At 36.1% G+C, this 10881-nt stretch overlaps 1 protein-coding gene across 1 annotated transcript in view; it reads left to right on the forward strand.

Moving 5' to 3' along the window:
* The window catches only part of LOC107553974 (regulatory factor X, 4), a 21862-nt gene extending 11262 nt beyond the window's left edge, over positions 1 to 10600 (forward strand). Inside the window, exons 9-18 of the mRNA XM_016236319.1 lie at positions 791 to 891; positions 991 to 1049; positions 1169 to 1313; positions 1893 to 1987; positions 2927 to 3044; positions 3801 to 3920; positions 5188 to 5349; positions 5529 to 5694; positions 5796 to 5934; positions 9340 to 10600. Of these exons, the coding sequence (XP_016091805.1) occupies positions 791 to 891; positions 991 to 1049; positions 1169 to 1313; positions 1893 to 1987; positions 2927 to 3044; positions 3801 to 3920; positions 5188 to 5349; positions 5529 to 5694; positions 5796 to 5934; positions 9340 to 9600 (1366 nt within the window). The 3' untranslated portion in view covers positions 9601 to 10600. The remainder of the gene's footprint in view (positions 1 to 790; positions 892 to 990; positions 1050 to 1168; positions 1314 to 1892; positions 1988 to 2926; positions 3045 to 3800; positions 3921 to 5187; positions 5350 to 5528; positions 5695 to 5795; positions 5935 to 9339) is intronic.
* The last annotated feature ends 281 nt before the right edge of the window (positions 10601 to 10881 follow it).

The raw sequence follows: 10881 nt of genomic DNA on the forward strand, positions 1-10881 counted from the left end.
GACACTCTGTCAAGTCTGCATCAAATCAAGCACTCCGTAATCACAGGTAAACTGTCTGATCAGTCAGATGTTTGTCATGAGAAGTGTTCCACAAAACAGCTATGGTTTGCAGACATAAGAGTTGATGTGACAAATACATCTTTCGAATATACTGTGTGAACTCATTGTCCTGTTAGCTCGGAGAGCTTTATTTTCCCTCCTCAATAAGTTTTGTCAGTTGTTTTGTTTATTGGTCTAATTCTTGTTTCTTGGGTTGCATTGGTTAGTCACTCAATTAATTCTCTTGTGCTTCGTTCCCCCCTTCTGAATTATGTTGTATTGATTTCAGTTATCACAAAGTAAGTGTTTAGTTGCGCTATCTTACAATCAATATATAGTAAATGTAAGTTAAAGTGTCGCCGATGTAACCGGTTAAAACTTGGAGTGGCGATGAGGTCTTAAAATGTATGGAAAGTGTCTTAAAATGTATTAAATTTAACTCCATGATTCCTGTATATACCCTGTTCAACTTGTTAAAACACCAACCAACCAATCAGCTTTGGTCAAATGGACTTTTCTCTTCAAGCTAAATAAATACCTTAAATACTATTGCCATTGAGATCAGCATTATCTGCATTTCATACTTTTGCGTCAGTGTAATTAACTTACCAGAAGATTTCCTGCCAATGACGCATGACTCTTATTTGAATTGCCCCAGACAAAAGGTCAAAAATTCATTGCGTCAGATCATCCTTTGTACTTAAGTGTAATGTACTACATGATGTCCTTGTTTGTTTTTTGAATAATGTAGCTTAACTCAGGTGATCAGGAAGTTCGCCAAGCAGCTGGACGAGTGGCTGAAGGTGGCATTACATGACCTGCCTGAGAACTTGCGCAACATAAAGTTTGAATGTATGTGCCAATATACTCTGAAATACTCTGAAAAACATCAAAGTGCATTTTGCTGGCTTTCTAAGGCCATTTCTGAACAAATATATGTTTTATTCTCAGTGTCAAGAAGATTTTCCCAGATACTTAAACGACAAACATCGTTAAACCATCTCTGTCAGGTATACAGGAATTGTATGTTAAATATGTAACATTTTCCTATATTCCATCATGTTTACACAAGTGTATATGATCAGGCATATTGCAGGGTGAAATCTGAATGATGTACTTGCCCTTGCAGGCCTCTCGAACCGTGATCCACAGTGCAGACATCACCTTTCAGATGCTTGAGGACTGGAGGAACGTAGACCTTAACAGCATCACTAAACAGACTCTTTATACGATGGAAGACTCCAGAGAGGACCAGAGGAGGCTTATCATCCAATGTAAGATTTAAATGAAAAAGTATTAGATCAGACCTAGCCGGTTTCGTTCAGAAGGATTTATTGGTGTTACTGTGCTTCACTAGTTTAGTGGTGTGTTATTGCAGCAGAATCACATGCAGCGCTGTGTTAAAAGCCCTGCTGGTTTATGATTCGGATTTCACACAGTAGCTGTCAACCAGCGCTGAATCATTCCCACGACCATGAGAGTCGAGCTTTAACCACAGACACTTGAGAGGTTAACCCTCACAGTTTGACACCCTGAGGAGCATTTCAAATTAATTTCAGCATCAACCTCTCACATGACTGATCAGGTCAAAGTTCAAAGATTCTGTCATGTCGTCCTCAAAAGAGGATTCTGAGCTCCTCTCTCTCTCCTTTTCATACAGAGTTCTCAAGTCTGTGCCAGTAGTATTTTTGCAATTATGTATAAGCAACTTTTGCAAGCAATTAAAACTGATATTGTGAAATGAATGCTTCAAAAAAAAGAATTGTATTAATTTTGGATGCTTATGATTTCTTCTTCCTACTCAGATATTTTGTTAATCTCTCTGTCTATCTGTTTTCTGTTGTTTTTCAAAGTGTATCAAGAATTTGACAGACTGCTGGAGGACCAGTCGCCCATTGAAGCCTACATCGAGTGGCTGGACTCTATGGTGGAGAGATGTGTCATGAAGGTAAGTGTTCAGACCATGAAATTCATATTATGCTTAATTCACAATTTGCAGTATGATTATTATGTAGCTATATATTTCATTATGTAGATTATATGTATATATACTGTATATTTGAATTTTTTGAAAATATATATTCAGCTTAGAATTTTTCATATATATATTCCAATTCCAAAAAGCTGAATTTCTCCAGTCTTCAGTGTCACATGATTCTTCAAAAGTCATTCTAATACGCTGATTTAGTGCTCAGGAAACATTTTTTTTTAAGTTACTATCAGTTGCAAACAGTATTTCTTTTCTTCTTTTTTTTTGTTGTTGTAGAAACTTTGATATTTTTTCCCTCAGAATTCTTTGAGTAATAGTTAGGAACAGCATTTTTCTTTGAACATTATAAATATCTTAACTGACACTTTTGATGCATTTAACGAGTCCTTGCTGAATAAAAATATTAATTTCTTTTAAAACAATTACTGAGTTTTTGCCATTTAAAATTTAAAATGATTTTATATAGTATTTTTTTATTTTTACAAATTTTTAAAAAATAATTTATTCATTTTAGAGACATTTAAACAGGAATATCAAATATTGTCATAGCCCTTTTCAAGCACTGTTTATATGTTCTTCCAATCCAAACTAAATCTACAGGTGTCCAACCCATGCAACTCTAAATGCCGTCACAACATACTTAAGACTTTTCGTGATGCAATTCCCCAACTTAATAATGTCTTCATGGCCCATTATAGTCCAGATATGGGCTTGTAAATCTGGTTTCCATGGGAACTTCTACTACCTACCAGACAATAGTTCAATGGGAGGGTGTTTCCTTAGGGGCAAATCAAATAGTTGACTTTTTGACATGTTTTTCGTTCTTGGGGGTTAGACCCAAAGGTTAAGGCCCCTGCACCCTCCCACAGGCTTTTCTCATGGTAATACTCCATTTAGGTGGCGGGGAAGAGACCCGGATGCCTGAAGAGGGTAGCTCAGCAGTTCCTGCTCATGTGGTCATGTTTCGGGACCAGAGTTATCCGGGATATGACGCTACATAGCGCACCCAGCTTCGGTGAGTCAGGCTGCACCGTTTTGTCACCATCAACCTATTAGGGAGAGTAGATATGAATCTTCTTTTAACTCATTTGATTTGTCAAGTTAACTAAAAGTTCCTCAATCCACAACGCCAAGTGTCAACTTTCAACTAAGATGGCAGCTTTGCTAACTCTTGGCTTACACCACCTAGCTGTCTATGGTAAAGTAACTGAAAGAAGGGCCATAAAAGAGGTAAAGGCCCCCTCCCTGTCAGCTCTGTCTGTGAATATCAAAGGCACAGCTGGTTGCAGTGTTTTGATAATGCAGCTCTCTGTACAAAACAGCTAATTAACAAAGGCTAACCCCCACCAAGTCTTTCCCTCTTCTTCCCATTTTATGACCGGGCAGTATTGCGCCCAGTCCGCTGAATAGCCGCAATGTTTATTATGCACATAGTGGCTGGAGTTGCTAATACAATGCAAGGATTGTGCCATGCTCCTTATGAATTCTTTCCCCCATCTCATTCAGAACATGGACTCAAAGCATCATATGCTTCAGTAACTCTGTAGTGCTTATGGTTGGACCGCTCGCTTGGTTCTGACTTGGTTTTGAGCTTTTACCATTTAAATATGCTTCAGTAAATCAGTTAGATTCAAATCGAATTGCATTTGATTGGCTAATGCTGTATGGGAATAGTCCACAAAGCCTTCATTTATTACTTGGACAGGTGACATGAATTGGTAGAATACATAAACTTTTTTATGGTAAATGGGACTATTTTGTGTACTTATAGGCTCATTCCATTTGATCCACCTCATGTTTGATGACTACGTACTATACCTGCTTGAGTCTTTGCACTGCCAAGAGAGAGCCAATGAACTGATGAGGGCTATGAAAGGAGAGGGGACACCAGGTGAGATCCATTTGATACAAGCAATAGAACTGATCGCTCATGGCTTCAGTCTGGAGACCAACACCGAAAGCTAATTTGTCACTAAAATAGTAGTTTTCATTAGTTCTGTAGGTGATGTTACTTGAAGAGAGTCACATAAATGGTGCACCGTCAAACCTCAAGTATAAATTTTAAGGTGCTGTTTTTTAAAAACAAAGTTAAAGCTTATAAAGCCTACTAAATTTGATACACAAATTTCGAAGGCCTCTACAAATTATCAACATGATCAAAACAAAACTCTCAATGCTGAACACAATCTACTACATAACTTCTGTCGTCTGCTTGATAGTTCATACTTCTTTAGGAAGTAAATGAATTGCCTCCTTGTTTTGCACCTACAGTAAAAACAAAAATAGATAATGGAAAAAAGGAGATAATGAGTGACAACTGATATTTATATTAATATGATATTAATTCCATCTTTATTTGACCCTCTAACTCTAGCAATCTCTATTCTAATTATTTTCTTAAAAACGTGTCCCTTTTAGACTTGCACTCTATTCATTTACTAACTGCTTGTTTTCTTAAAAAAAAAAAAAAAAAAAACTAACACTAGCTTCTCTATTCTTTTTCTATTTTAGCTATTCCTTTTCTTTTTATTTATTATACAATTAACAAAAGCAAAAAAGGCCTCTAACATTAGCTTGCTCTATTCTTTTTCTATTCTATCTGTTTTCTTTTTATTTATTATATAATAAAAAAAACATTGCTACGTGAACTGCGTTAAGCTAACTGAGACTTGTTATAGCACTTGCGTATCATTGCTTCTATGTTGATGTGGATAAAAGCGTCTGCTAAATGACTAAATGTAAATGTAATTTTATGTAAGTAGTCTGCTATACTGTTCTCATTGATTTATTTGACAAATTATCAGAATTTAATTGAACTTTTTGGCCATATAAATATCAGCAGCTGCACCAAATTGAATATTTTTGCAAATTTTTGAATAACATTGAGGTGTTTTTCCTCCTATGAGCTCCATATTCTCCAATATCATACTATATGAGCCATGAAAGACTATTAAAGACCAGCATGAAAGTTATCATAGTTAGGCTTGGTTTAGTGCTTATCTGTCTGGTGGAACAGGTTGTGCAGCATTGTGTTTCTAGCTGGAGCACACTAGCATCCAAAACATGTGGTGATTGCAGTAGAGAAAATCACAAAGTTTTCAAAATCGCTTTAACTTTTTGATTTTTAACACGCTGACTTTTGTTTTGTACTACTATAGCAGATTCTGGGGAAGAGCTGATGCTCATGGGTTCCACCCCCACATCTACGTCACCTGGACCCTACTCTCCCGCCAAGTCTGTTCACTCGGTGGGTGTACCAGCAGTGGGTTCCCCCAATTCAGCCCAGTCTCCAGAGAACACCAGCATATCAGCTACCACAGGTAAATAGTGTAGAACTGACTCTAAACTGATTCTAAAACTCAAATCTTACATCACAGTCTCCCATTCAGTGGCACATTTGGCACGGCTCCATTCCATGCATCCATTAAAACTGTATCAGATCATTTAATTAACAAGCCAAACACGTTTCTCTGTATATGTATGTCTGTGTATGTGCCAGGAGCTGTTCAGTCATATACCTGGTCCCTTACATACACAGTGACAACCTCAGGTGGCAGCACACCCGAGCCCGGATCCCAGCTTTCCTGCATGAGAGGCGGACCCCCTCTACACGGCTCCTCATCTACTCACAGGATGCCAGTTTACCCATATCGAGATGAGCATGGGTGAGTCCCCAAATTCATTAGACATTAAACGATGTGCTGAATACAACATTACAGTGTGGATTATGAAATGTTTTTAGAGATTTGTACGTTTTTTTTTCTAGGTATACTGGCAGCTATAATTACAGCAGCTACGCAAACCAGCACCATCATGCTATCCAGAGTCAGTACTCCAGTTTAACCCACGAACCAGGACTGCCCACACCTCTGCACTATTCCTCATACCACCGGACCTCCGGACAGGTTAGGCTCCTCCCACCAAAATGATAAAATCATACAGTATTATTTTAATATGATACAATTTATTCACAAGCTCTGAACTATTTTTATAAAATATAGTTTCACAATTTTCTTAGACAACACCTTTAATTTTCAAAATACTTGGTCTGAAAAAAGGTTTAATGTCAGTTGAAATCACATTTATGATGAATCATAATTATGACATAAGTCAGAAACTGGCATAATTATGAGATAGTCAAAATTATGACAAACTTTTTGTTAATTGACTGTCATTTCAACTTTTTATCTCATAATTATGACTCATAGTAGTTGAAATTATGACACTAAGCCACAATTATGTAATATGAAGTCAAAATAATGAGAAAGTAAGTCATAATTTTATCTCATTACATTTTATCTCATAATTATTATAGTACTATAGTAGTATATCATAATTATGCCTTTTTTAATCTTAAGATTTATCTCGGAGTATCATTATTTTGACTGTTTTTTTATGTCATAATTATTATAGATGATATAGATATAGATATAGATATAGATATAGGCTTCTATATGCATTAGTTGTATTTGCAACCAATTTTAGTGGTTGCGAATTATGGTTACAATTTTTATTTTTATTAGTTTGACTGGACTTGATTTTATCCACTGATTTTATCTTAAGCCTAAAAGGAAAGTTGTTTCAGAAAAAAAAAAATCACTTTTGATTTGACAAAAGCAAACTATTTAATTCAAAGATGAATCATGAACAGTGAGGCCAGGAACAAACATTAAGAAAGTAAACCTAATAACTGATGGAAATGGTTGTGTATTCCCCAGTATTTAGAGTGGAAGTGTATTCCATCCTTGTCTCTTTTACAGGGTTTGTAACTGAGAGAAGAATACTTTTGTGAATGTGAATGGTGCTTGATGTATTACAGTCATTAGCATCTGAAATGTTCTGGTAACTGTTATCCACAGAGGTTTATGGATAGAGAATGCTTGCTTACCTCAGCACACACTAGGGTAATAGGCTGAACTCCTGATCAGAAATACAGTTCATTTAGCATATGCATTTAAAGCATGTTCACTTCTGAATGAGAACAAAGATGAAAAAGCTCAGTTAATTGTCTTTGTTAAACCTCTAGAGAACTCTAGGGTTAAAGTTTATTGTAAAAGCACTTGCTAAATCTCAAAATGCTGCCATTACTTTAGCATGAATCACCCAAAGCAACATTTTCCATGCAGATTTGAGAAAACTTTGAATGCTGGCTTGGAAAAAGCCTTGTTAAGAAGTTCAAATTCCCTTGACAAGGTAAATATAGAGTTTACGTAGTACTTGGAATATTTGAAATTTGAAGGATGTGAGTATTATGTATTTTAAGTTCAAACAGTATGTAGTTTGAATAATTGTTTAATTTCAAGAGAGTTCAAGTTTGAAAGCTATGTGGTCGCTTTTCTTGTTTCTAGATAATAGATTTTTTTTTTTAAATACATGTTTATTTTTGCCAAGTTTGGTGGATGTTGCCTGAAAGCTCTAGGAGGAGATACATAAATATTTGCATTGGTTTACTGAATTGTGGACAAGCATGATGGTTTTTCAGTGTGTGAAATGTTCATTTTAGTATGCAGGTGTATACAAAATGTTCATGCTGCATGCTTCTAGCTCAGACACTGAGTGAGTAGTTGAATGCTAAGTAGTCTGTATAGTCCTTGAGATAGAGAGAGTGTGAACAGTTGAATTAAACTGTTCGGTTGTGGATGGAGAGGCAGGGGTCTGCGTCACATATATTGAAAGTCAAAGCGGGTGTGATGGTAATTTCCTGTTAAGAGCTCTCTGGCCCAGCCTGCCTTTGTAATGGGGGATCAGCTGGGCCTCAGAGTTTCAGAAGCAGTGTAGCTGAATTCTCCTCCACACAGCGGATGCAGACTCTGAAAGGTGGACCGGCTAGAGCCAAGAGACCCCCCCATACACACACACTCAGTATCTACTCAATGACTGCCTCAGACAGCACAACTAGCAGCCGGAGATCCAGATGGAAAAGTGTTTATTAAAATATTGTTATTCAATGGTCTCTTTTCTCTGCATGAACGAAAGGTCACCAAGCAACACATCTCGGTCTCTGACCCCGCCTGACTTTTTTCCATGCCGCAGCCGTTCATAAAGGCTCTGACTGTTGACGGTTTCTATTTAGAGAGCACTTATAGATTTTTACTTCCACTTATTTTCCGTCAACTTAAAATGGATACAATGTCCGTGCTTTGTTTGAGAGGGCTACTCTGAAGGAGGCAATGGAGAGGAGACAAATGAAGATTATGCTGACTTCCCCTGAGAGAACAGTGTTTCATATAGACACATATCTTGAGCTGACATGCCCAGTTTTGTTTTTGGTCTGTTACACACGGAAGCAAAAATACCTTTCTGGGGGTCTTTTAAGAAAAAGTGCAGTGTTACCTTAAAAGGCATTTTTCTGTTGTGCATGCAGAACAGATGTTCAAATTATGTTAAATTGTTTGGCACTTCTAGTTAGAAAATTGTTAGATAGTCTTGCATCATTATTTTATCAGTAATAAAAAGACAAAAAATGTGACTCAATGCATACACTGTAAAAAATAAAAAAAATAGGGCACAGTGTATAAAAGGAATTTTTAAACTAAAATGTCTGTAAAGTTAATGGATAATGTCCTGGCAGAAAATTACCAGTACATTTTCCAGTTTTATTTATTTGTTTGTTTGTTTAATTACAGTATAAAAATATATGCTTATTAGTATTATTAGTATTATTATTAATAACAGCAAAAATAACAAACAATAATAATAATAATTAGTAGTAGTAGTAGTTATAGTAGTATGGCATTTCTTTATTTTTGAATTGATATAATAGCAAAAGATAAACAACAACAACAATAGTAATTGAAATTATATTATTATTCTTTGTCTTCCAATTGTTATATATCATAAATGAAAAATAAAGCGATGCCATACTACTACTACTAATAATAATATTCATTATATTATAATTATTATTAATGTTAATATTTTTGTTGATTGTTATTATTATATCTTAAATCAAAAATAAAGAAATGGCATTTTACTGCTACTTTTAATGTATTATTTTTTTGGTATTTTTTTATTACTGTTATTGTCATTATTATTAATAATATTATTAAAATAATTTTAATGAAATATCAACATATTTTTGCTGTTATATTATTATTAATTATATTGATACAGTAATTTGACTGTGGTTAAGGGTGTTTTAGGCACTCTACTTTACATTGCAAAAACACTCTTTATGCATGGCCTAAAAAAATGGCCTATGGCTTTATTAACATGAAGAAAGAAGATGAGATTTGCTTAGAAAATGCACCACATGAGCAACTTCTCTGATATTTTGCAATAGTCCTCATGCATGTCTCCCTGTTTTATAGTATCCACAGATGTCCAGAATGGAGTCCTGTTTGATGAGCGGGTCTCCGCTTCTACACTCGAGTGCGGTGACCCCCCGATGGCCAGATGTGCCCTCGGCCAACAGCTGTTACTCCAGCCCCGCTGTCCACACTTCACGCTACTCCACCGGAGACATGTACTCCCCTCTCGCCCCACGCAGGAACTCTGAATATGAGCATGCGCAACATTTTCCAGGATTCGCCTATATTAACGGGGAGGCCACGACTGGGTGGGCAAAATGATTGAACCCTTCTGAGAGTCTCTTTCCAAGAGGCAATGTCTGCGTGTGCAAAGCTGTGCGCAAAGCTGGACAGATAAACCAGCGGCAGCCCATATTTAACATAATTCCAGAGAATGTATTTGAGTGGGAATGACATTGTGTCAGAGATGTTTGTATTGGTGTGGTCATTGTTTACAGTGCAAGCTGCCAATGAAACTCTTTTCGAAAACGCAATCATTGTGAGTGCAAAAAAGGCAGTGTCCCAGTTGTGCCTTTCCCTGCCTGTTTATCATTTATCTCTCATGAGTATTATAGGCCACTCACTCATTTACTGAGAAAAAACTTTGATTGCTGACCTCGTTTCAACGTAAATATGTACGCAGCTCACGGTGTTCTGTTACCACAGACTGGGTGTTTGACGTCAAACAGTGATGTTAACAACACCACATTGGGTTTGCTTTTGTCAGCATCAAAGTGTGCTACTTTTCTTGCATAAACATAACACATTCTCAGCAACAGGAAGAAATGCCTTAATATTTTATCTTAGAACGCCTTCTTGGTCTGCTGCCAGAATACGTACGTCATAGGAGTTCAAACAAATAAGGGCCACTCATGTCAGTACTTGTTGCATGTGAATGTGAAAGTAAGATTTCTCATTTTACACAAATGCAGAATTACCCCAGTGTGAGGCAGGGGGAATATTAGAAATCGTTTCTGTAGCTTTGTAACATTGTGTCCCTTTGCATTGTTTATCTGTGTTTGAAATGTATATCCAGTTTTGTATAATTTTAGGAGCCGAAAAGTGTTAACCTAGGTTTGTGTGTTCTTGAATGCACTCAAAGGTACTGTGGACCTATTACCCTATGGGTAGGAATAAAAAGGAAAGAATATGAAAATGTAACATTTATTATCTTTAGTCACTTTCTCTTGTAAATAAAAGCACTCAGTAACTTCTGTGGTGACAGCTGTTACCATATAAATGAGATATGTGGATTTATTTGTGCCACATAAAGATTTTTTAAAACCCAGTTCATATTATATCTTATTATTATTATTTGTGTTTGAATGTCTATATGTTTGGAATATACATATTAAGAATTTCATTGTACATCTATATTGCTATATATAAAGCAGTATTGACAGGACTGACATGGACAGGTATTGAGCTAATCAGTATTGAACTTGTTACAATGCAGAATTGTTTAAATTGTTAAACCAGCACTGATAAATAAAGTCTAATAAATCAGATTAATGCACTCAATTACATTTTAAATGGTCACGCACTGATAATTTGACTTTAAAT

The sequence above is a fragment of the Sinocyclocheilus grahami genome, unplaced genomic scaffold (assembly GCF_001515645.1).
Source record: "Sinocyclocheilus grahami isolate Dianchi unplaced genomic scaffold, SAMN03320097.WGS_v1.1 scaffold487.1, whole genome shotgun sequence".
NCBI classification, from domain to species: domain Eukaryota; kingdom Metazoa; phylum Chordata; class Actinopteri; order Cypriniformes; family Cyprinidae; genus Sinocyclocheilus; species Sinocyclocheilus grahami.